Below are 25,319 nucleotides of genomic sequence, written 5' to 3' on the forward strand. Positions count from 1 at the left end.
ACCTGCAGTATAGAATACCTGCAGTGTAGAATACCTGCAGTATAGAACACCTGCACAATAGAACACCTGCACAATAGAACACCTGCACTATAGAACACCTGCATTATAGAACACCTGCATTATAGAACACCTGCAGTATAGAACACCTGCAGTATAGAACACCTGCATTATAGAACACCTGCATTATAGAACACCTGCAGTATAGAACACCTGCAGTATAGAACGCCTGCAGTATAGAACACCTGCAGTATAGAACACCTGCAGTATAGAACACCTGCAGTATAGAACGCCTGCAGTATAGAACACCTGCAGTATAGAATACCTGCAGTGTAGAATACCTGCAGTATAGAACACCTGCACAATAGAACACCTGCACAATAGAACACCTGCAGTATAGAACACCTGCAGTATAGAATACCTGCAGTGTGGAACACCTGCAGTATAGAACACCTGCAGTGTAGAACACCTGCAGTATAGAACACCTGCAGTGTAGAATACCTGCAGTATAGAACACCTGCAGTGTAGAACACCTGCAGTGTAGAACACCTGCAGTATAGAACACCTGCAGTATAGAACACCTGCAGTATAGAACACCTGCAGTGTTAGAACACCTGCAGTGTTAGCATACCTGCAGTGTAGAACACCTGCAGTTTTTTAACACCTGCAGTGTAGAACACCTGCAGTATAGAACACCTGCAGTATAGAACACCTGCAGTATAGAACACCTGCAGTGTAGAACACCTGCAGTGTAGAACACCTGCAGTGTAGAACACCTGCAGTATAGAACACCTGCAGTATAGAACACCTGCAGTGTTAGAACACCTGCAGTGTTAGCATACCTGCAGTGTAGAACACCTGCAGTGTAGAACACCTGCAGTATAGAACACCTGCAGTATAGAACACCTGCAGTATAGAACACCTGCAGTGTTAGAACACCTGCAGTGTTAGCATACCTGCAGTGTAGAACACCTGCAGTGTAGAACACCTGCAGTGTAGAACACCTGCAGTATAGAACACCTGCAGTATAGAACACCTGCAGTATAGAACACCTGCAGTGTAGAACACCTGCAGTATAGAACACCTGCAGTGTTAGAACACCTGCAGTGTTAGCATACCTGCAGTGTAGAACACCTGCAGTGTAGAACACCTGCAGTATAGAACACCTGCAGTATAGAACACCTGCAGTATAGAACACCTGCAGTGTAGAACACCTGCAGTATAGAACACCTGAACACCAGTATCTATTTACATCCCTGTTTCCACAGATATTTAATTACAGGAAGCATGAATCAATTTTGACAATTCATTTGAATTAAGAAAGAGAGGAGTTTTTACTGAGGTTGTTTTGTGGTGCCGAGAAATATGTTAAATGTTTATGACTGTACAGTACAACAGAGCAAACACTGGGAACTGTACATCACAGTATGCTGCTGAAGGGGATGACAGCTCGTAATAATGGCCGGAACGGCTTAAATGGAATGTCATCAAACACTTGGAAACCATGGAAACCATAGAAAACAAGTGTTTGATCTATTTGATACCATTCCGTTCATTCCGCTCCAGTCATTACCACGAGCCTGTTCTCCCCAATTAAGGTTCAACCAATCTCCTGTGGTACATACCTACCTACCTAGCATGTACCTATCTACCTACCTACATACGTACGTAAGTACGCACCTAGTACCATACCAACGTACATGCAATTACATGCATACACGTCACAGGAGGCTGCTGAGGGGAGGACGTGCTCATCATAATGTCTGGAATGGAATAAATGGAATGGTATCAATCACATGGAAATATATCTGATGTAAAAATCAAATCAAATTTTATTTGTCACATACACATGGTTAGCAGATGTTAATGCGAGTGTAGCGAAATGCTTGTGCTTCTAGTTCCGACAATGCAGTAATAACCAACAAGTAATCTGACTAACAATTCCAAAACTAATTTCTTATACACAGTGTAAGGGGATAAAGAATATGTACATAAAGATATGAATGAGTGATGGTGCAGAGCAGCATAGGCAAGATACAGTAGATGGTATCGAGTACAGTATATACATATGAGATGAGTATGTAAACAAAGTGGCATAGTTAAAGTGGCTAGTGATACATGTATTACATAAGGATGCAGTCGATGATATAGAGTACAGTATATACGTATACTTATGAGATGAATAATGTAGGGTATGTAAACATTATATTAGGTAACATTGTTTAAAGTGGCTAGTGATATATTTTACATCATTTCCCATCAATTCCCATTATTAAAGTGGCTGGAGTTGAGTCAGTGTGTTGGCAGCAGCCACTCAATGTTAGACTGTTTAACAGTCTGATGGCCCTGAGATAGAAGCTGTTTTTCAGTCTCTCGGTCCCAGCTTTGATGCACCTGTACTGACCTCGCCTTCTGGATGATAGCGGGGTGAACAGGCAGTGGCTCGGGTGGGTGTTGTCCTTGATGATCTTTATGGCCTTCCTGTAACATCGGGTGGTGTAAGTGTCCTGGAGGGCAGGTAGTTTGCCCCCGGTGATGCGTTGTGCAGACCTCACTACCCTCTGGAGAGCCTTACGGTTGTGGGCGGAGCAGTTGCCGTACCAGGTGGTGATACAGCCCACCAGGATGCTCTCGATTGTGCATCTGTAGAAGTTTGTGAGTGCTTTTGGTGACAAGCCGAATTTCTTCAGCCTCCTGAGGTTGAAGAGGCGCTGCTGCGCCTTCTTCACGATGCTGTCTGTGTGAGTGGACCAATTCAGTTTGTCTGTGATGTGTATGCCAAGGAACTTAAAACTTACTACCCTCTCCACTACTGTTCCGTCGATGTGGATAGGGGGGTGTTCCCTCTGCTGTTTCCTGAAGTCCACAATCATCTCCTTAAGTTTTGTTGAAGTTGAGTGTGAGGTTATTGTCCTGACACCACACTCCGAGGACCCTCACCTCCTCCCTGTAGGCCGTCTCGTCGTTGTTGGTAATCAAGCCTACCACTGTTGTGTCGTCCGCAAACTTGATGATTGAGTTGGAGGCGTGCGTGGCCACGCAGTCGTGGGTGAACAGGGAGTATAGGAGAGGGCTCAGAACGCACCCTTGTTGGGCCCCAGTGTTGAGGATCAGCGGGGTGGAGATGTTGTTGCCTACCCTCACCACCTGGGGGCGGCCCGTCAGGAAGTCCTGTACCCAGTTGCACAGGGCGGGGTCGAGACCCAGGGTCTCGAGCTTGATGACGAGCTTGGAGGGTACTATGGTGTTGAATGCCGAGCTGTAGTCGATGAACAGCATTCTCACATAGGTATTCCTCTTGTCCAGATGTGTTAGGGCAGTGTGCAGTGTGGTTGAGATTGCATCGTCTGTGGACCTATTTGGGCGGTAAGCAAATTGGAGTGGGTCTAGGGTGTCAGGTAGGGTGGAGGTGATATGGTCCTTGACTAGTCTCTCAAAGCACTTCATGATGACGGAGGTGAGTGCTACGGGGCGGTAGTCGTTTAGCTCAGTTACCTTAGCTTTCTTGGGAACAGGAACAATGGTGGCCCTCTTGAAGCATGTGGGAACAGCAGACTGGTATAGGGATTGATTGAATATGTCCGTAAACACACCAGCCAGCTGGTCTGCGTATGCTCTGAGGACGCGGCTGGGGATGCCGTCTGGGCCTGCAGCCTTGCGAGGGTTAACACGTTTAAATGTTTTACTCACCTCGGCTGCAGTGAAGGAGAGACCGCATGTTTTCGTTGCAGGCCGTGTCAGTGGCACTGTATTGTCCTCAAAGCGGGCAAAAAAGTTATTTAGTCTGCCTGGGAGCAAGACATCCTGGTCCGTGACTGGGCGGGTTTCTTCTTGTAGTCCGTGATTGACTGTAGACCCTGCCACATACCTCTTGTGTCTGAGCCGTTGAATTGAGATTCTACGTTGTCTCTATACTGACGCTTAGCTTGTTTGATAGCCTTGCGGAGGGAATAGCTGCACTGTTTGTATTCGGTCATGTTACCAGTCACCTTGCCCTGATTAAAAGCAGTGGTTCGCGCTTTCAGTTTCACGCGAATGCTGCCATCAATCCACGGTTTCTGGTTTGGGAATGTTTTAATCGTTGCTATGGGAACGGCATCTTCAACGCACGTTCTAATGAACTCGCACACCGAATCAGCGTATTCGTCAATGTTTTTGTCTGACGCAATACGAAACATGTCCCAGTCCACGTGATGGAAGCAGTCTTGGAGTGTGGAATCAGCTTGGTCGGACCAGCGTTGGACAGACCTCAGCGTGGGAGCTTCTTGTTTCAGTTTCTGTCTGTAGGCAGGGATCAGCAAAATGGAGTCATGGTCAGCTTTTCCGAAAGGAGGGCAGGGCAGGGTCTTATATGCGTCACGGAAGTTAGAATAACAATGATCCAAGGTTTTGCCAGCCCTGGTAGCTCAATCGATATGCTGATACAATTTAGGGAGTCTTGTTTTCAGATTAGCTTTGTTAAAATCCCCAGCTACAATGAATGCAGCCTCAGGATGTATGGATTCCAGTTTGCAAAGAGTCAAATAAAGTTCGTTCAGAGCCATCGATGTGTCTGCTTGCGGGGTAATATATACGGCTGTGATTATAATCGAAGAGAATTCTCTTGGTAGATAATGCAGTCTGCATTTGATTGTGAGGAATTCTAAATCAGGTGAACAGAAGGATTTGAGTTCCTGTATGTTTCTGATGTATTTAATACCATTCCACAGATTCCTCTCCAGCCATTACCACAAGCCCATCCTCCCCAATTAAGGTTCCAACAGCCGCCTGTGATACACATTTGCACTCCTACTGAAATGCAAAATGATTAAAACCCAAAACAAATATCTTTAAGTTATACAACCTATCTTGTCTCGTCATCCAAGCTTTGGAAATAAAAATTGCAACCAGGAATATTTATGTTCTGAATAGCCATTCAAGTCGTTCTTCATCAGTACTCCAAAATAGATCTGGTTTCTGTTGTTGCATTTTTTCAATCAAGGTCACTCTTAAATCATCATATAAAGGACAGTCAGATAGAAAGTGCAGTTAATTCTCTGTCTCCCCTAAATCACAGACAGCACATAGCCACTCCTCATCTTCATCTTCATCTATGACATTGAACATGCCTACTTCAATAGCCAGAGGCAGTATCTCGGTTCTCAACAAGGACCATTACATTTGTTGTTAGGTGACATGTGACATAGGGTTCTGGATCATAGCTGTTTTTCATCTAGTTGTAAGTTCTGTGTTTTTGTTTTAGCCATATATCAGTTGACCCATGTTGTCTTTGTAGGTAAGGGTTAAGTTGTGTTTGATTGACATTGCCTCGTAACTGGTATCTAAATATGTTTTCTAGATCAGCTTCCTTAAATATGTAATTGAGTTCCTTTGTCCAGGGGTAGTTGTGTGTTTTATCCCAGTTGAAATAGTATTTATTATTCTGTCCTCTTGCATATCGATAAGACAGTTTCATAAACATTTTACCCTTCTGCCTTATTTTACCAGGCTCCCATCCCATGTCTCCTTGAATAGCAAGGCTTGGGACAAGCTTATGCACTTCACGGAAACATCTACTGGCTCTGTTTTGACTAGAGTTCGCTGTTTGTGGAATGAAACGATGTAAAGTATGTACCACAGGTGGCTGTTGAGGGGAGGACGGCTCATAGCAATTGCTGGAAAGGAACCAATAGAATGTCATCACAAAAACATAGAAACCATGGAAACCATGTGTTTGATGTATCTGATAACATTCCACGTCACAGGAGGCTGCTGAGGGGAGGACGTGCTCATCATAATGTCTGGAATGGAGTAAATGGAATGGTATCAATCACATGGAAATATATCTGATGTATTTAATACCATTCCACAGATTCCGCTCCAGCCATTACCACGAGCCCGTCCTCCCCAATTAAGGTGCCACCAACCTCCTGTGGTATGCACTAGTATGGACATTGGGATGTAGTATAGCCAGAGAGACGGTCCTCTTCCTCACCACGGGCCTTCTGTTGTTTCCAGGTACGAGCCTGACGATGACCCTGATGACCCGAGCACAGACCTTCCCCATTTTCCTCTCTGCAAAGACAGAAGAAGAGCAGTCCTCTCAGCACCAGGAAGAGGCACTATCCCCCTCTAATGGCTACGGCTCAAACTGCAGCCAGGTGACTCTCCAATGACAAGTACCTTCAGAACAAAACTGGACATTCCAACACTTTAGAAAGCTTGTAGAAATATGTATAGGAACGTGTATGATGTATCATTTTATGTTAATACATTATGGTGATCGTGTTCATTGTAGACAGGTACATATACATATATATACATATATATATATACATATATACATATATATATACTTATGAAAGGAGTATTAGGGGACACCTGCTGGGTCCTGTTCATTAGGGAGATCTGTTCTACCTTTCTGTAATGTTTGTGGCTGTTCCAGTCTGTTCACCTGCAACAAGCACCACCAAATCGTCTGCTTGTCCAAGAGTACAGGTCTGTACCTACGGTATGTGTAGAATCACCTCAACTTCAAAAGGCATGAACAAATACATACGATTCAAATACTAGCAAAGTCTGAGAAACAGGACTGTAAGGCTTAGACTTTCTAACTGTGACCCTTGTGGGCTCCTGAGTGGCGCAGCGGTCTAAGGCACTGCATCTCCATGCTTCAGATGTCACTACAGACACCCTGGTTCTAATCCAGACTGAATCACAACCGGCTGTGATTGGGAGTCCCATAGAGACTTAGTGTAAAATAAGAATTTGTTCTTAAATGACTTGCCTTGTTAAAATACAGTGTCAAGAAAAATATGTGAAATACTTGGATTTCTGCATAAATTGGTACTAAAATTTGATATGATCTTCATCTAGGTCACAAGAATACACATTCTTCTTAAACTAATAATACACAAAAAAAGTACACATTTTCATGTCTTTATTGAACACACCGTGTAAACATTCACAGTGCAGGGTGGGAAAAGTATGTGAACCCTTGGATTTAATAACTGGTTGACCCTCCTTTGGCAGCAATAACCTCAACCAAATGTTTTCTGTAGTTGCGGATTAGACCTGCACAGCAGTCAGGAGGAATTTTGGACCATTCCTCTTTACAAAACTGTTTTAGTTCAGCAATATTCTTTGGATGTCTGGTGTGAACGGCTCTCTTGAGGTCATGCCACAGCATCTCAATCGGTTTGAGGTCAGGACACTGACTGGGCCACTCTCGAAGGCTAATTATCTTCTGTTGAAGCGATTCTGTTGTTGATTTACTGTGTTTTGTGTTGTTGCTCAGTTGCATCACCCAACTTCAGTTGAGCTTCAATTGGCAGACAGATAGCCTAGCATTCTCCTGTAAAATGTCTTGATAAATTTCCGAATTAAATTTTTTGTTGATGATAGGAAGTTGTCTATGCCCTGAGTTAGCAAAGCAGCCCCAAACCATGATGCTCCCTCCACCATACTTTACAGTGGGGATGAGGTTTTGATGTTGGTGTGCTGTCCCTTTTTTCTCCACAGAGAGTGTTGTGTGTTCCTTCCAAACAACTCAACATTAGTTTAATCTGTCCACAGAATATTTTACCAGTAGTGCTGTGAAACATCCAGGTGCACTTTTGAAAACTTCAGACGTGCAACAATGTTTTTTTGGACAGCAGTGGCTTCTTCCATGGGTTCCTCCCATGAACACCATTCTTGTTTAGTGTTTTACGTACTCATCAACAGAGATGTTAGCATGTTCCAGAGATTTCTGTAAGTCTTTAGCTGACACTCTAGGATTCGTCTTAACCTCATTGAGCATTCTGCACTCTGCTCTTGCAGTCATCTTTGTAGGATGGCCACTCCTAGGGAGAGCAGCAACAGTGCTGAACTTTCTCCATCTGTAGACCATTAGTCTTACTGTGGATTGATGAACATCAAGGCTTTTAGAGATACTTTTGTAACCCTTTCCAGCTTTATGCAGGTCAACAATTCTTAAACTTAGGTCTTCTGAGATCTCTTTTGTTTGAGGTGTGGTTCACATCAGGCAATGCTTCTTGTGAATACCAAACTCAAATTTTGTGTGTGTTTTTTATAGGGCAAGGTAGTTCTAACCAACATCTCCAATCTCATTGATTGGGCTCCAGGTTAACTGACTCCTGACTCCAATTAGCTTTTGAAGAAGTCATTAGCCTAGGGGTTCACATACGTTTTCTAACCTACACTGGGAATGTTTAAATAATGTATTCAATATAGAGAGGAAAATACAATTATTTGTGTGTTATTAATTTAAGTACACTATGTTTGTCAATTGTTGTGACTTAGATGAAGATCAGATGAAATGTGATGACCAATTTATGCAGAAATCCAGGTAATTCCAAAGGGTTCACATGCTTTTTCTTGCCACTGTATATATTGTTAACAAGCGGTTTGATGCCTTCTGTGTGGAGCCCTCAGACCTGGTCTGACTACTGGTGTTTTCCAGACCTTGCACCTCGTCCTCCAGCCGCTGAATGAAGTGCCTTGTGATGCATGCAGACAGCAGTGTGACACTACTGTACCAGACAGAGGCCTCTGTCTCTGGGTCTGTGTTTGTCATTGTTAGCGATGATTACGTTAAATCTCTGGAGCAAGACATTCTGCAAATAGTCTTGTCAATTTGTATTACATTATTTTTTAAAGTCTTGTCACTATCTGAGAAATGATACAGTTTCCACCAATTCACAGTTTCCAAGAACACAAAGTCAATGTTCACATGAAAAGACAATCTGTTTATTGAGGTACTCAGATGAGCATATTTGTCCAAAACTGTTTATCCTATTCATTATTTTGTCGAGGTTTGATTATTTATTTTCGTAGCGGTAGATATGTTTATATGAAATCCCCAAAACGTCCAAGGCATGGTATAAAATAATAACCATGAATATTATTTATTTACATCACACAATTTCACATTTCCTTCTCCTGTTGTTTATGTCAGCCATCTTGTTTTAATAAAGTTGAGGAATACACAGGAGGTTGAGGAATACACAGAAAGTTGAGGAATACACAGGAAGTTGAGGAATACACAGGAAGTTGAGGAATACACAGGAAGTTGAGGAATACACAGGAGGTTTTCTGTCCGGCACTACACAACACACTGGTAATGTTCCTACCACCGCAATGTTAGTTTGATATTAATGTCTAAATAATCACACACTATATGCGTTTGTGTTTTTTTTTTACTTTGTCGTAATATGTGTTAATAGCACTTTTAATTGAGTGTAGGATTACTTTATTCACTCACTCAATGTATATATTGTATGTAATATGTTTTTTTTTCTGATGAGGTAAGAGAATAAATTGAATGTACATGCTGTCAAGGTATAAAATGTCTTCTTTTTGTATCTCTTCCGTGTCTTCTTTGTTCTGATGACGATACGTTTCTCAGTTGATTTACCCAATGTGTAACAGGGCTAAAGGCAGTTGCATTGGGCTCCCTGTTAAGCCGGTCAGTGATAAAGTGACTAGGGCAGAGATTCAATCAAAAGCGAGTTGCAATGTGCTTCAAAAGTCCATTTTCCAGACATTCGCGAAGATCGCATTCATGGCAAGCACTGCGGATGTCGGCTGAGCGTAAATGACCTTTAACAGTTATATTTTGTCCAACACAGTCAGAATGATTTCTAATCACAGTGTTCATATACACTGAGTGTACAACACCTTCCTATTATTGAGTTGCATCCCCCCCACCCCAACCCAACATTTTTGATACACACAGGACACTGTTGAGTGTGAAAAAACAGCAACGTTGCAGTTCTTGACACAAACCTGTGTACTTGGCACCTGCTATCAGACCCCACTCAAAGGTAGTTTCATTGTTGTCTTGTCCATATGCACCCTCTGAATGGAACACATGCACAATCCATGTCTCAGTTGTCTCAAGGCTTAAACATTCTTCTTTAACCTGTCTCCTCCCCTTCATCTACACTGAGTGAGTGGATTTAACAGGTGACGTTAATAAGGGATTGTAGCTTTCACCTGGATTCACCTGGTCGGTCTATGTCATGGAAAAGACAGGTGTTCCTAATGTTTTGTATACTCAGTGTAGATTCTACAGTTAGAATGAGAATTCATATTTGATCTATGGCTTACATGCAAGGAACATACACTGTTACATCTGATGATTAGAATTTTACATCAGAGAAATTCCATGACAACATTCCATGAGAACATTCCATGAGAACATTCCATGAGAACATTCCATGAGAACCCACAGGGCCTATTTGCATACGGCATGACTGCTTTGTTCTTTGTCACACAATTGAGTTAGAGACGATTGTGAGGATTTGAACGCTTTTAATGACAGTTTGCTTAGGGAGTTACTGAGTTCTGCATCAATGATACATCTTTAGGTCAGACAGGGGTCTGTAACACAGCACTGAGGTCAGAGGTCAGACAGGGGTCTGTAACACAGCACTGAGGTCAGAGGTCAGACAGGGGTGTGTAACACAGCACTGAGGTCAGAGGTCAGCCAGGGTTGTGTAACACAGCACTGCTCCCTATTTCGTCCTCTTGGTGTGTGGACGTATGGTGTGCAGGTTGGCATACACTGGCATATCTCCCCTCTGATTGGTCCCCTTCCTCATCCTGTCATGTACAGGCACGTTCTGATTGTCATTGCAGGAATAGAAAGACATTAGAAATTAGAGATTATATATATATATTAGAGATGTGCCACAGACTGATTCATGGAAAGAAGAGGACACTCTATGATGAACCTAATTCTATTATGCTAATATCCAGTATCCACATGATCAGGAAATTACGAGAGATACTGTTATATTTTTACCTGTCTCCGAGCTGGATGCAATTTGATCCTGTACTCCTCTCTCCTCTTCTTCTTTCTGGAGAGACAGACATAGACAGAGAGTAAGACAGTCAGAGAGAAACAGAGAGAAAGAGAGTCAGAGAGAGAGAGAGAAAGAGAAAGACACAGATAGTCAAAGAGAGAGACAGAAACAGAGAGAGAGACATAGACAGAGACGAATACAGAGTCAGAGAGAGAGAGACAGAAACAGAGAGAGAGAGAGACAGAAATAGAGAGAGAGAGAGAGAGAGAGAGAGTCAGAGAGTGAGACAGAAATAGAGAGAGAGAGACAGAGTCAGAGAGAAACAGAGAGAAAGAGAGTCAGAGAGAGAGAGACAGAATAACAGAGAAAAACAGAGAGAAAGAGAGTCAGAGAGAGAGAGACATAATAAAAGAGAGAAACAGAGTAAGAGAGAGAGTCAGAGAGAGAGAGAGAGAGAAAGACACAGATAGTCAGAGAGAGAGACAGATAGACAGACAGACACACACACACATTATCCGAGCTCACACTCTATTGTAAGTACAACACCTACACTTTAACCTTTTCGCTGTGACAGCAAAATGAAAGTGCACTATCTGAGCAAAACTCTTTTAGACATATGGTGCGGGGGAAGGGAGGGATGGATGGAAAAAATAGAATTTCACAGCAAAAAGTTTATTCTCTAACAAATGATTACCTACAGTACTCCCAGTAGCCTGTTCACCTTTAACTGGGATGACTAATGTATCGTCTGGGAGAGGTGTTTACCTTTAACTGGGATGACTAATGTATCGTCTGGGAGAGATGTTTACCTTTAACTGCGATGACTAATGTATGGTCTGGGAGAGGTATTTACCTTTAACTGGGATGACTAATGCATAGCCTGGGCAAGGTATATACCTTTAACTGGGATGACTAATGTATCATCTGGGAGAGGTGTTTACCTTTAACTGGGATGACTAATGTTTCGTCTGGGAGAGGTATTTACCTTTAACTGGGATGACTAATGTATCGTCTGGGAGAGGTGTTTACCTTTAACTGGGATGACTATCGTCTGGGAGAGGTATTTTACTTGTAAGAATATATATATATATATAGCTGTTATGTTTATCACGTACAGATCACATATCATAATAAAGCTTGACTGTTAAAAGGCAATGCTTTCATCAATGTGAGTTCACTGAATATTTTTTGGAAGAGACCAAACTAAAGTAAAACGAGCTGTATATTGTCCCTGCATTAAGAAAGAGTAGGGGAAGTCAACTCTTACCTCTGCCAAACGTCCATTATTAGAATGACAGAGAGCAGGATTAACAGGCCTGCTACTCCTCCACCAACATAAATGTAAATCAGATTCGCAGACAGGCTGAAATCAACTGAGAACGGAGAGAGAAAAGAGAGAATTGAGGGAGAATTGAGAGAACAGAGGGAGAAAAGAGAGAATGGAGGGAGAATTGAGAGAACAGAGGGAGAAAAGAGAGAACGGAGGGAGAAAAGAGAGAACGGAGGGAGAAAAGAGAGAACGGAGGGAGAAAAGAGAGAACGGAGGGAGAAAAGAGAGAACAGAGGGAGAATTGAAAGAACAGAGGGAGAATTGAGAGAACAGAGGGAGAAAAGAGAGAACGGAGGGAGAAAAGAGAGAACAGAGGGAGAATTGAAAGAACAGAGGGAGAATTGAGAGAACAGAGGGAGAAAAGAGAGAACGGAGGGAGGAAGGGAGAACAGAGGGAGGAAGGGAGAATGGAGGGAGGAAGGGAGAACAGAGGGAGGAAGGGAGAACAGAGGGAGAAAGGGAGAGCGGAGGGAGAAAAGAGAGAACGGATGGAGAAAAGAGAGAATGGAGGGAGAATTGAGAGAACAGAGGGAGAAAAGAGAGAATGGAGGGAGAATTGAGAGAACAGATGGAGAAAAGAGAGAACGGAGGGAGAAAAGAGAGAACGGAGGGAGAAAAGAGAGAACGGAGGGAGAAAAGAGAGAACATAGGGAGAATTGAGAGAACAGAGGGAGAATTGAGAGAACAGAGGGAGAATTGAGAGAACGGAGGGAGAAAAGAGAGAACAGAGGGAGAAAAGAGAGAACGGAGGGAGAAAAGAGAGAACGGAGGGAGAAAAGAGAGAACGGAGGGAGGAAGGGAGAACGGAGGGAGAAGTTAGAGAACAGAGGGAGAAAAGAGAGAACGGAGGGAGAATTGAGAGAACAGAGGGAGAAAAGGGAGAACGGATGGAGAAAAGAGAGAATGGAGGGAGAATTGAGAGAACAGAGGGAGAAAAGAGAGAACGGAAGGAGAATTGAGAGAACAGAGGGAGAAAAGAGAGAACGGAGAGAGAATTGAGAGAACAGAGGGAGAATTGAGAGAACAGAGGGAGAATTGAGAAAACAGAGGGAGAAAATAGAGAACGGAGGGAGAAAAGAGAGAACGGAGGGAGAATTGAGAGAACAGAGGGAGAAAAGAGAGAACAGAGGGAGAAAAGAGAGAAAGGAGGGAGAAAAGAGAAAACGGAGGGAGAAAAGAAAGAACAGAGGGAGAAAATAGAGAACAGAGGGAGAATTGAGAGAACAGAGGGAGAAAAGAGAGAACGGAGAGAGAAAAGAGAGAACGGAGGGAGAAAAGAGAGAACGGAGGGAGAAAAGAGAGAACGGAGGGAGAAAAGAGAGAACGGAGGGAGAACAGAGAGAACGGAGGGAGAAAAGAGAGAACGGACGGAGAATTGAGAGAGCGGAGGGAGAAAAGAGAGAACGGAGGGAGAATTGAGAGAACAGAGGGAGAAAAGAGAGAACGGAGGGAGAATTGAGAGAACGGGGGAGAAGAGAGAGAACGGAGGGAGAAAAGAGAGAACGGAGGGAGAAAAGAGAGAACGGAGGGAGAACAGAGAGAACGGAGGGAGAAAAGAGAGAACGGAGGGAGAAAAGAGAGAATGGAGGGAGAACAGAGAGAACGGAGGGAGAATTGAGAGAACGGAGGGAGAATTGAGAGAACGGAGGGAGAAAAGAGAGAATGGAGGGAGGAAGGGAGAACAGAGGGAGAAAGGGAGAACAGAGGGGGGAAGGGAGAACAGAGGGAGGAAGGGAGAACAGAGGGAGAAAGGGAGAACGGAGGGAGAAAAGAGAGAACGGAGGGAGGAAGGGAGAACAGAGGGAGAAAGGGAGAACAGAGGGGGGAAGGGAGAACGGAGGGAGAAAGGGAGAACGGAGGGAGAAAAGAGAGAACGGAGGGAGAAAAGAGAGAACGGAGGGAGAATTGAGAGAGCAGAGGGAGAAAAGAGAGAACGGAGGGAGAAAAGAGAGAACGGACGGAGAATTGAGAGAACAGAGGGAGAAAAGAGAAAACGAAGGGAGAATTGAGAGAACAGAGGGAGAAAAGAGAGAACGGAGGGAGAAGAGAGAGAACAGAGGGAGAAAAGAGAGAATGGAGGGAGGAAGGGAGAACAGAGGGAGGAAGGGAGAACAGAGGGAGAAAGGGAGAACAGAGGGGGGAAGGGAGAACGGAGGGAGAAAGGGAGAACGGAGGGAGAAAAGAGAACGGAGGGAGGAAGGGAGAACAGAGGGAGGAAGGGAGAACAGAGGGAGAAAAGAGAGAACAGAGGGAGAAAAGAGAGAACGGACGGAGAATTGAGAGAACAGAGGGAGAAAAGAGAAAAAGAAGGGAGAATTGAGAGAACAGAGGGAGAAAAGAGAGAACGGAGGGAGAAGAGAGAGAAAGAGAGGGAGAAAAGAGAGAACTGAGGGAGATTTGAGAGAATGGAGGGAGAATTGAGAGAACAGAGGGAGAATTGAGAGAACAGAGGGAGAAAAGAGAGAACAGAAGGAGAAAAGAGAGAACGGAGGGAGAATTGAGAGATCAGAGGGAGAAAAGAGAGAACGGAGGGAGAAAAGAGAGAACGGAGGGAGAATTGAGAGAACAGAGGGAGAAAAGAGAGAACGGAGAAGGAATTGAGAGAACGGAGGGAGAATTGAGAGAACAGAGGGAGAATTGAGAGAACAGGGGGAGAAAAGAGAGAACGGACGGAGAATTGAGAGAACAGAGGGAGAAAAGAGAAAAAGAAGGGAGAATTGAGAGAACAGAGGGAGAAAAGAGAGAACGGAGGGAGAAGAGAGAGAAGAGAGGGAGAAAAGAGAGAACGGAGGGAGATTTGAGAGAATGGAGGGAGAATTGAGAGAACAGAGGGAGAATTGAGAGAACAGAGGGAGAAAAGAGAGAACAGAAGGAGAAAAGAGAGAACGGAGGTAGAATTGAGAGATCAGAGGGAGAAAAGAGAGAACGGAGGGAGAAAAGAGAGAACGGAGGGAGAATTGAGAGAACAGAGGGAGAAAAGAGAGAACGGAGAAGGAATTGAGAGAACGGAGGGAGAATTGAGAGAACAGAGGGAGAATTGAGAGAACAGGGGGAGAAAATAGAGAACAGAGGGAGAAAAGAGAGAACGGAGGGAGAATTGAGAGAACAGAGGGAGAAAATAGAGAACAGAGGGAGAAAAGAGAGAACGGAGGGAGAAAAGAGAGAACGGAGGGAGAAAAGAGAGAACGGAGGGAGAAAAGAGAGAACGGAGGGAGAAAAGAGAGAACGGAGGGAGAAAAGAGAGAACGGAGGGAGAATTGAGAGAGCGGAGGGAGAAAAGAGAGAACGGAGGGAGAATTGAGAGAACAGAGGGAGAATTGAGAGAACGGGGGAGAAGAGAGAGAACGGGGGAGAAGAGAGAGAACGGAGGGAGAAAAGAGAGAACGGAGGGAGAAAAGAGAGAACGGAGGGAGAACAGAGAGAACGGAGGGAGAAAAGAGAGAACGGAGGGAGAAAAGAGAGAACGGAGGGAGAACAGAGAGAACGGAGGGAGAATTGAGAGAACGGAGGGAGAATTGAGAGAACGGAGGGAGAAAAGAGAGAATGGAGGGAGGAAGGGAGAACAGAGGGAGAAAGGGAGAACAGAGGGGGGAAGGGAGAACAGAGGGAGGAAGGGAGAACAGAGGGAGAAAGGGAGAACGGAGGGAGAAAAGAGAGAGAACGGAGGGAGGAAGGGAGAACAGAGGGAGAAAGGGAGAACAGAGGGGGGAAGGGAGAACGGAGGGAGAAAGGGAGAACGGAGGGAGAAAAGAGAGAACGGAGGGAGAAAAGAGAGAACGGAGGGAGAATTGAGAGAGCAGAGGGAGAAAAGAGAGAACGGAGGGAGAAAAGAGAGAACGGACGGAGAATTGAGAGAACAGAGGGAGAAAAGAGAAAACTAAGGGAGAATTGAGAGAACAGAGGGAGAAAAGAGAGAACGGAGGGAGAAGAGAGAGAACAGAGGGAGAAAAGAGAGAATGGAGGGAGGAAGGGAGAACAGAGGGAGGAAGGGAGAACAGAGGGAGAAAGGGAGAACAGAGGGGGGAAGGGAGAACGGAGGGAGAAAGGGAGAACGGAGGGAGAAAAGAGAACGGAGGGAGGAAGGGAGAACAGAGGGAGGAAGGGAGAACAGAGGGAGAAAAGAGAGAACAGAGGGAGAAAAGAGAGAACGGACGGAGAATTGAGAGAACAGAGGGAGAAAAGAGAAAAAGAAGGGAGAATTGAGAGAACAGAGGGAGAAAAGAGAGAACGGAGGGAGAAGAGAGAGAAGAGAGGGAGAAAAGAGAGAACGGAGGGAGATTTGAGAGAATGGAGGGAGAATTGAGAGAACAGAGGGAGAATTGAGAGAACAGAGGGAGAAAAGAGAGAACAGAAGGAGAAAAGAGAGAACGGAGGTAGAATTGAGAGATCAGAGGGAGAAAAGAGAGAACGGAGGGAGAAAAGAGAGAACGGAGGGAGAAAAGAGAGAACGGATGGAGAATTGAGAGAACAGAGGGAGAAAAGAGAGAACGGAGAAGGAATTGAGAGAACGGAGGGAGAATTGAGAGAACAGAGTGAGAATTGAGAGAACAGGGGAGAAAATATAGAACAGAGGGAGAAAAGAGAGAACGGAGGGAGAATTGAGAGAACAGAGGGAGAATTGAGAGAACAGAGGGAGAAAATAGAGAACAGAGGGAGAATTGAGAGAACAGAGGGAGAATTGAGAGAACAGAGGGAGAAAAGAGAGAACGGAGGGAGAAAAGAGAGAACGGAGGGAGGAAGGGAGAACAGAGGGAGAAAGGGAGAACAGAGGGGGGAAGGGAGAACGGAGGGAGAAAGGGAGAACGGAGGGAGAAAAGAGAGAACGGAGGGAGAAAAGAGAGAACGGAGGGAGAATTGAGAGAGCAGAGGGAGAAAAGAGAGAACGGAGGGAGAAAAGAGAGAACGGACGGAGAATTGAGAGAACAGAGGGAGAAAAGAGAAAACGAAGGGAGAATTGAGAGAACAGAGGGAGAAAAGAGAGAACGGAGGGAGAAGAGAGAGAACAGAGGGAGAAAAGAGAGAATGGAGGGAGGAAGGGAGAACAGAGGGAGGAAGGGAGAACAGAGGGAGAAAGGGAGAACAGAGGGGGGAAGGGAGAACGGAGGGAGAAAGGGAGAACGGAGGGAGAAAAGAGAACGGAGGGAGGAAGGGAGAACAGAGGGAGGAAGGGAGAACAGAGGGAGAAAAGAGAGAACAGAGGGAGAAAAGAGAGAACGGACGGAGAATTGAGAGAACAGAGGGAGAAAAGAGAAAAAGAAGGGAGAATTGAGAGAACAGAGGGAGAAAAGAGAGAACGGAGGGAGAAGAGAGAGAAGAGAGGGAGAAAAGAGAGAACGGAGGGAGATTTGAGAGAATGGAGGGAGAATTGAGAGAACAGAGGGAGAATTGAGAGAACAGAGGGAGAAAAGAGAGAACAGAAGGAGAAAAGAGAGAACGGAGGGAGAATTGAGAGATCAGAGGGAGAAAAGAGAGAACGGAGGGAGAAAAGAGAGAACGGAGGGAGAATTGAGAGAACAGAGGGAGAAAAGAGAGAACGGAGAAGGAATTGAGAGAACGGAGGGAGAATTGAGAGAACAGAGGGAGAATTGAGAGAACAGGGGGAGAAAATAGAGAACAGAGGGAGAAAAGAGAGAACGGAGGGAGAATTGAGGGAACAGAGGGAGAATTGAGAGAACAGAGGGAGAAAATAGAGAACAGAGGGAGAATTGAGAGAACAGAGGGAGAATTGAGAGAACAGAGGGAGAAAAGAGAGAACGGAGGGAGAAAAGAGAGAACGGAGGGAGAAAAGAGAGAACGGAGGGAGAAAAGAGAGAACGGAGGGAGAAAAGAGAGAACGGACGGAGAATTGTGAGAGCGGAGGGAGAAAAGAGAGAACGGAGGGAGAATTGAGAGAACAGAGGGAGAAAAGAGAGAACGGAGGGAGAATTGAGAGAACGGGGGAGAAGAGAGAGAATGGAGGGAGAAAAGAGAGAACGGAGGGAGAAAAGAGAGAACGGAGGGAGAACAGAGAGAACGGAGGGAGAATTGAGAGAACGGAGGGAAAATTGAGAGAACGGAGGGTGAAAAGAGAGAATGGAGGGAGGAAGGGAGAACAGAGGGAGAACGGGAGAACAGAGGGGGAAGGGAGAACGGAGGGAGAAAGGGAGAACGGAGGGAGAAAAGAGAACGGAGGGAGGAAGGGAGAACAGAGGGAGGAAGGGAGAACAGAGGGAGAAAGGGAGAACGGAGGGAGAAAAGAGAGAACGGAGGGAGAATTGAGAGAACAGAGGGAGAAAAGAGAGAACGGAGAAGGAATTGAGAGAACGGAGGGAGAATTGAGAGAACAGAGGGAGAATTGAGAGAACAGGGGGAGAAAATAGAGAACAGAGGGAGAAAAGAGAGAACGGAGGGAGAATTGAGGGAACAGAGGGAGAATTGAGAGAACAGAGGGAGAAAATAGAGAACGGAGGGAGAAGAGAGAGAACAGAGGGAGAAAAGAGAGAATGGAGGGAGGAAGGGAGAACAGAGGGAGGAAGGGAGAACAGAGGGAGAAAGGGAGAACAGAGGGGGAAGGGAGAACGGAGGGAGAAAGGGAGAACGGAGGGAGAAAAAGAGAACGGAGGGAGGAAGGGAGAACAGAGGGAGGAAGGGAGAACAGAGGGAGAAAAGAGAGAACAGAGGGAGAAAAGAGAGAACGGACGGAGAATTGAGAGAACAGAGGGAGAAAAGAGAAAAAGAAGGGAGAATTGAGAGAACAGAGGGAGAAAAGAGAGAACGGAGGGAGAAGAGAGAGAAGAGAGGGAGAAAAGAGAGAACGGAGGGAGATTTGAGAGAATGGAGGGAGAATTGAGAGAACAGAGGGAGAATTGAGAGAACAGAGGGAGAAAAGAGAGAACAGAAGGAGAAAAGAGAGAACGGAGGGAGAATTGAGAGATCAGAGGGAGAAAAGAGAGAACGGAGGGAGAAAAGAGAGAACGGAGGGAGAATTGAGAGAACAGAGGGAGAAAAGAGAGAACGGAGAAGGAATTGAGAGAACGGAGGGAGAATTGAGAGAACAGAGGGAGAATTGAGAGAACAGGGGAGAAAATAGAGAACAGAGGGAGAAAAGAGAGAACGGAGGGAGAATTGAGGGAACAGAGGGAGAATTGAGAGAACAGAGGGAGAAAATAGAGAACAGAGGGAGAATTGAGAGAACAGAGGGAGAATTGAGAGAACAGAGGGAGAAAAGAGAGAACGGAGGGAGAAAAGAGAGAACGGAGGGAGAAAAGAGAGAACGGAGGGAGAAAAGAGAGAACGGAGGGAGAAAAGAGAGAACGGACGGAGAATTGTGAGAGCGGAGGGAGAAAAGAGAGAACGGAGGGAGAATTGAGAGAACAGAGGGAGAAAAGAGAGAACGGAGGGAGAATTGAGAGAACGGGGGAGAAGAGAGAATGGAGGGAGAAAAGAGAGAACGGAGGGAGAAAAGAGAGAACGGAGGGAGAACAGAGAGAACGGAGGGAGAATTGAGAGAACGGAGGGAAAATTGAGAGAACGGAGGGTGAAAAGAGAGAATGGAGGGAGGAAGGGAGAACAGAGGGAGAACGGGAGAACAGAGGGGGAAGGGAGAACGGAGGGAGAAAGGGAGAACGGAGGAAGAAAAGAGAACGGAGGGAGGAAGGGAGAACAGAGGGAGGAAGGGAGAACAGAGGGAGAAAGGGAGAACGGAGGGAGAAAAGAGAGAACGGAGGGAGAATTGAGAGAACAGAGGGAGACAAGAGAGAACGGAGAAGGAATTGAGAGAACGGAGGGAGAATTGAGAGAACAGAGGGAGAATTGAGAGAACAGGGGGAGAAAATAGAGAACAGAGGGAGAAAAGAGAGAACGGAGGGAGAATTGAGGGAACAGAGGGAGAATTGAGAGAACAGAGGGAGAAAATAGAGAACAGAGGGAGAATTGAGAGAACAGAGGGAGAATTGAGAGAACAGAGGGAGAAAAGAGAGAACGGAGGGAGAAAAGAGAGAACGGAGGGAGAAAAGAGAGAACGGAGGGAGAAAAGAGAGAACGGAGGGAGAAAAGAGAGAACGGAGGGAGAAAAGAGAGAACGGACGGAGAATTGTGAGAGCGGAGGGAGAAAAGAGAGAACGGAGGGAGAATTGAGAGAACAGAGGGAGAAAAGAGAGAACGGAGGGAGAATTGAGAGAACGGGGGAGAAGAGAGAGAATGGAGGGAGAAAAGAGAGAACGGAGGGAGAAAAGAGAGAACGGAGGGAGAACAGAGAGAACGGAGGGAGAATTGAGAGAACGGAGGGAAAATTGAGAGAACGGAGGGTGAAAAGAGAGAATGGAGGGAGGAAGGGAGAACAGAGGGAGAACGGGAGAACAGAGGGGGAAGGGAGAACGGAGGGAGAAAGGGAGAACGGAGGGAGAAAAGAGAACGGAGGGAGGAAGGGAGAACAGAGGGAGGAAGGGAGAACAGAGGGAGAAAGGGAGAACGGAGGGAGAAAAGAGAGAACGGAGGGAGAAAAGAGAGAACGGACGGAGAATTGAGAGAACAGAGGGAGAAAAGAGAAAACGAAGGGAGAATTGAGAGAACAGAGGGAGAAAAGAGAGAACGGAGGGAGAAGAGAGAGAACAGAGGGAGAAAAGAGAGAATGGAGGGAGGAAGGGACAACAGAGGGAGGAAGGGAGAACAGAGGGAGAAAGGGAGAACAGAGGGGGGAAGGGAGAACGGAGGGAGAAAGGGAGAATGGAGGGAGAAAAGAGAATGGAGGGAGGAAGGGAGAACAGAGGGAGGAAGGGAGAACAGAGGGAGAAAGGGAGAACGGAGGGAGAAAAGAGAGAACGGAGGGAGAAAAGAGAGAACGGACGGAGAATTGAGGGAACAGAGGGAGAAAAGAGAAAACGAAGGGAGAATTGAGAGAACAGAGGGACAAAAGAGAGAACAGAGGGAGAAGAGAGAGAACAGAGGGAGAAAAGAGAGAACGGAGGGAGATTTGAGAGAATGGATGGAGAATTGAGAGAACAGAGGGAGAATTGAGAGAACAGAGGGAGAAAAGAGAGAACAGAAGGAGAATAGAGAGAACGGAGGGAGAATTGAGAGATCAGAGGGAGAAAAGAGAGAACGGAGGGAGAAAAGAGAGAACGGAAGGAGAAAAGAGAGAACAGAGGGAGAAAATAGAGAACAGAGGTAGAATTGAGAGAACAGAGGGAGAATTGAGAGAACAGAGGGAGAAAAGAGAGAACGGAGGGAGAAAAGAGAGAACGGAGGGAGAAAAGAGAGAACGGAGGGAGAAAAGAGTGAACGGAGGGAGAAAAGAGAGAACGAAGGGAGAATTGAGAGAACGGAGGGAGAAAAGAGAGAACAGAGGGAGAAAAGAGAGAACGGACGGAGAATTGAGAGAGCGGAGGGAGAAAAGAGAGAACGGAGGGAGAAAAGAGTGAACGGAGGGAGAAAAGAGAGAACGAAGGGAGAATTGAGAGAACGGAGGGAGAAAAGAGAGAACAGAGGGAGAAAAGAGAGAACGGACGGAGAATTGAGAGAGCGGAGGGAGAAAAGAGAGAATGGAGGGAGAATTGAGAGAACGGAGGGAGAAAAGAGAGAACGGAGGGAGGAAAGAGAGAACGGACGTAGAATTGAGAGAAAAGAGAGAATGGAGGGAGACAAGAGCACATTAGATACTTGTATCTTAACCTGTTTCCAAAATGGTGAGTGGGTCACAGTTAATTCCTTTTGAGGTGTGGCTTAAAGAGGGTAGGCTGGGTAGAAACATTGTTTTTTTGTCGATTTGGTGGGTTACAAGAACTCCAAAAACTCCTCCTCTCCCACACACCACCACGCATGTAGAGAATACTTCCGTTTTGCAAACCAATAGCTTGCACCACATCCTGTGTGATGTTAGGCTCTCACTGTGTGTACCATCTCAGTCTAGATCATCATTGTCACAGGAAAAGAAGACTTTTCTGCCGAGGATTTTAAGGTCACAATGTCACTGCACAACTAAATACATGTTTTCCTTCCATTAGTAACTAAGTACAACCTCATACGTCTAATTGACCTGGTCATGTTTAAACTCTGACCTCTCACCTGGGCTAGGTTTTGGTTCTCTGGTGTGGAGGTCCATTTCTTCCGGATCTTCATCTGTGAACAGACTTAACAAAGTTAGATATAATACGGGAGAAATGATATGGTTAAGTTGTAATAATAATGACATGCGGAGAGTTTCAAGAAAACACCCACCATTATCAGTCAAAGCATTTGGTACAAGCTAGTCACAAACTGCATTCGATTATTTCAAGTGAAAACAACATATTCGAAATGAAAATAGACAAGAAGTCATGTACAGTTACCTGCATCATCCTCCTCCACCAATATATCTCTGGCCCAGGATCCCCTGGGGAAGGTTTGAACAGAGCAGTGGTAAAGCCCAGTGTCCTCCTGGGTGACGTTAGTGACGGTGATAGTGCCGTCCATGGGTGTGGTCTTCAGGAATAGGATTCTGGTCTGGTAGGACTGGGAGATGGACAGCTCGTACTCAGGGTGGTACACGGCTATGGGGACCTTATCGAATCGGATCAGTTTGGTCCAGGAGACCATGGTGAGGCTCCCTTCCCACGGACACACACACTCTAGAACCATCCCCTCCTCCAGCTTCACCTTGGTTACACCATCTGTCTGCTGCACAGAAACTGGACAGGTCGGAGGTCATATTTTTATACATGTACACAGTGTTATATTTATTACATTTTACCTGGTCACTTCTTCAGGAATGTGAGTAACTCCCCGATAAACATATTTTTTGTGACCTAAAATCATCTCCGGCTTAGTTTTAACTCTGTGACGGAATGAATATGGAGTTTAAGCACTCAGTACATAGTCAACCACTGGAATTATGACATGGAGAATATGCAAAATAAAAATAAACAGAATGAAAAGAACACAGGAAGAGCCCTCATCACAGAGTTCTGAGTCAGATGCTCCGATGGAAGATCAAACAGTCATCACCTTCAATTCCCTCTTTTGAGTCTCTCCCCTGGGTATCACTAATTAGGGAGATATGAGCCCACACACAAATCAACAGTGATGACCATAGCTGAAGATCAAACAGGTTGGTCTTCAATCATAAACAACAATCCCCTAGAGAGGTAGCGATGCGGACAGAAGAAGTGTGTCTTTCTCACAGTATTCGTCCTGTCAGAATAAAACGGGAATGTTACCCACAACCCATCTAAAGACTAACTCATTAATAGTCAGTGTCTGAGCTGCGTGAGTCTTCTAATTCACCGTTAAAGAAATATGATGAGAAGGTTGGTGTTCCTACAGTCTTGTAATTCAAGGTGTGTGTGTCCCCGGTCTTGGGGCTCCTCGCGGTACACATTTTGGTTGTTGCCCTAGTACTACACAGCTGATTAAAACAACTAACTCATCATCAAGCTTTTTGAATCAGCTATGCAGTGCAGGGTAGAAGCAAAATGTGCACCAAAGGGGGGCCCCAGGACAGGGTTTGGAAAACCGTGTTCTAATTAACTGTTGAAGAAAGAGAGAGTGTCTGAATACAGCCTGGTTGTTATGGAAACGTTCAATGATAATAAATGCTATTTCAGAGAGAAACTGTGTTTAAAGTTGTAATCATATATCTCATGGTAAGCAATCTTCAAGCAACTCATTTTCTCAAAAGTGGGGTTAGACGTTTATCAACATTCAAAGCCAATTCCCATTGTTCCTCAACTGTAGTGTATGATATACAATGTTCTAGCTCTGGGTCTCTACTTTAATCCAATTTAAAAATCACAATTTCAAATGTTGCTACATAAAACCCGAATTGAGCTGGTTGGTTTAGTGAACACTAAAACACAACTGGGTGAACATGTCAGTAATAACACTGCATGTTAAGAGACTTTTAATTAACAGCAGTAAACTTACATTTTTCCAAATGTAAGACAACAAATAGCTTAACATAAACTTCTACCTAAACCAACCAATTTCAAGTCCTCTTCTTTACAATCCATTACGTTCAAGTACTCAAACAAGTGCTACATGTATATACGTTCAGAAATAAGGTGAAATAGCACAGTTACAAATAGAAAACAAACTGGACGGACATCAGAAATAGAGGAAGGACTAAAAACAAACTAAAAATAACTATTGTAAAATAGACTGTGTCTGTAAAAGGTGTATAAGCTGTATAAACTGCAGGGAGAAGGTGTTATTGTTCATTAGTTTACTCCAGTTGGGGGAAGGGTAGAGGGTTTGGGGGAATAATACAGATATATTATACAATAATTATGTAAATCTATAGAGGTATGTGTCTGTAAATATGTGTATATCTATGCATATGTGTATGTATATATGTATATATATATATATATATATATATATATATATATATATATTTACCAAAAAAAAGATATAGGGGATTGGAAATGATGCAGACAATTATATTGATGGAAGCAACAATCTTTCCGCAAAATTAAGCTGATCCACCCCTTTAAAAAAAAGAAGTTATATTTCCCTGATCAACATTCAATGTTAAAACAACCATACCTGTGAGACTAGAGAGAAGGATGAGGAGTGCCCTGGCATACCAGTGGTCCTTTTGTACAGCCATCTTGGCCCTCTGAGGCACAACGGAAGCGGCATTGACGAGATGAGGGGCACCAGGGCTGCAATTCCTTCCTTCCTTCTCTCTCTCTCTCTCTCTCTCTCTCTCTCTCTCTCTCTCCCTCTCTCTCTCTCTCTCTCTCTCTCTCTCTCTCTCTCTCTCTCTCTCTCTCTCTCTCTCTCTCTCTCTCTCTCTCTCTCTCTCTCTCTCTCTCTCTCTCTCTCTCTCTCTTTCTTTCTCTCTCTCTCTATCTCTCTCTCTCTCTCTCTCTCTCTCTCTCTCTCTCTCTCTCTCCCTCTCCCTCTCTCTCTCTCTCTCTCTCTCACTCTCTCTCTCTCGCTCTCTACCTCTCTCCCTCTCTCTCTCTCTCTCTCTCTCTACCTCTCTCTCGCTTTCTCCCTCTCTCTCTCTCTCTCTCTTTCTCTCTCTCTCTCTTTCTCTGTCTCTTAATTCAATTCAATTTATTGGCATGGGAAACATGTGTTAACATTGCCAAAGCAAGTGAGGGAGACAACAGTAAACATTACACATGCAGAAATGTCATATTATACATATATATATACAGTGTTGTAAAAATGTACAAATGGTTAAAGTACACAAGGGAAATAAATAAGCATAAATATGGGTTGTATTTACAATGGTGTTT

The 25,319-nt window shown here is 44.8% G+C and overlaps 2 protein-coding genes across 2 annotated transcripts in view; one reads left to right on the forward strand and one right to left on the reverse strand.

Annotated features, from left to right (window-relative positions):
• The window catches only part of LOC135518501 (docking protein 6-like), a 140,320-nt gene extending 134,168 nt beyond the window's left edge, over positions 1-6,152 (forward strand). The window contains exon 8 of the mRNA XM_064943674.1: positions 5,995-6,152. Coding sequence (XP_064799746.1) covers positions 5,995-6,152 — 158 coding nt within the window. The remainder of the gene's footprint in view (positions 1-5,994) is intronic.
• A 4,140-nt stretch (positions 6,153-10,292) lies between these two features.
• LOC135518502 (CD226 antigen-like) lies at positions 10,293-24,688 on the reverse strand. The gene is made up of 5 exons (XM_064943676.1): positions 24,616-24,688; positions 22,422-22,760; positions 22,159-22,212; positions 10,787-10,841; positions 10,293-10,604 (listed from the first exon to the last, which is right to left on the reverse strand). Exons 1-5 carry the CDS (start codon positions 24,677-24,679, stop codon positions 10,580-10,582), a joined length of 537 nt encoding a protein of 178 aa, XP_064799748.1. The 5' UTR covers positions 24,680-24,688; the 3' UTR covers positions 10,293-10,579.
• Positions 24,689-25,319: the final 631 nt, after the last annotated feature.

The sequence above is a fragment of the Oncorhynchus masou genome, chromosome 28 (genome assembly GCF_036934945.1).
Source record: "Oncorhynchus masou masou isolate Uvic2021 chromosome 28, UVic_Omas_1.1, whole genome shotgun sequence".
Lineage (NCBI taxonomy): Eukaryota > Metazoa > Chordata > Actinopteri > Salmoniformes > Salmonidae > Oncorhynchus > Oncorhynchus masou.

Bases quoted from the DNA above. Each gene is read 5' to 3' on its own strand.
- LOC135518502 (XM_064943676.1), bottom strand. From the start codon at position 24,679: ATGGCTGTACAAAAGGACCACTGGTATGCCAGGGCACTCCTCATCCTT. The intron at 22,761-24,615 runs GTATGGTTGTTT...CGACCTGTCCAG, and splicing joins CCTTCTCTCTAGTCTCACAG to TTTCTGTGCAGCAGACAGAT. The intron at 22,213-22,421 runs GTAACTGTACAT...GTCTGTTCACAG, and splicing joins GGTGGAGGAGGATGATGCAG to ATGAAGATCCGGAAGAAATG.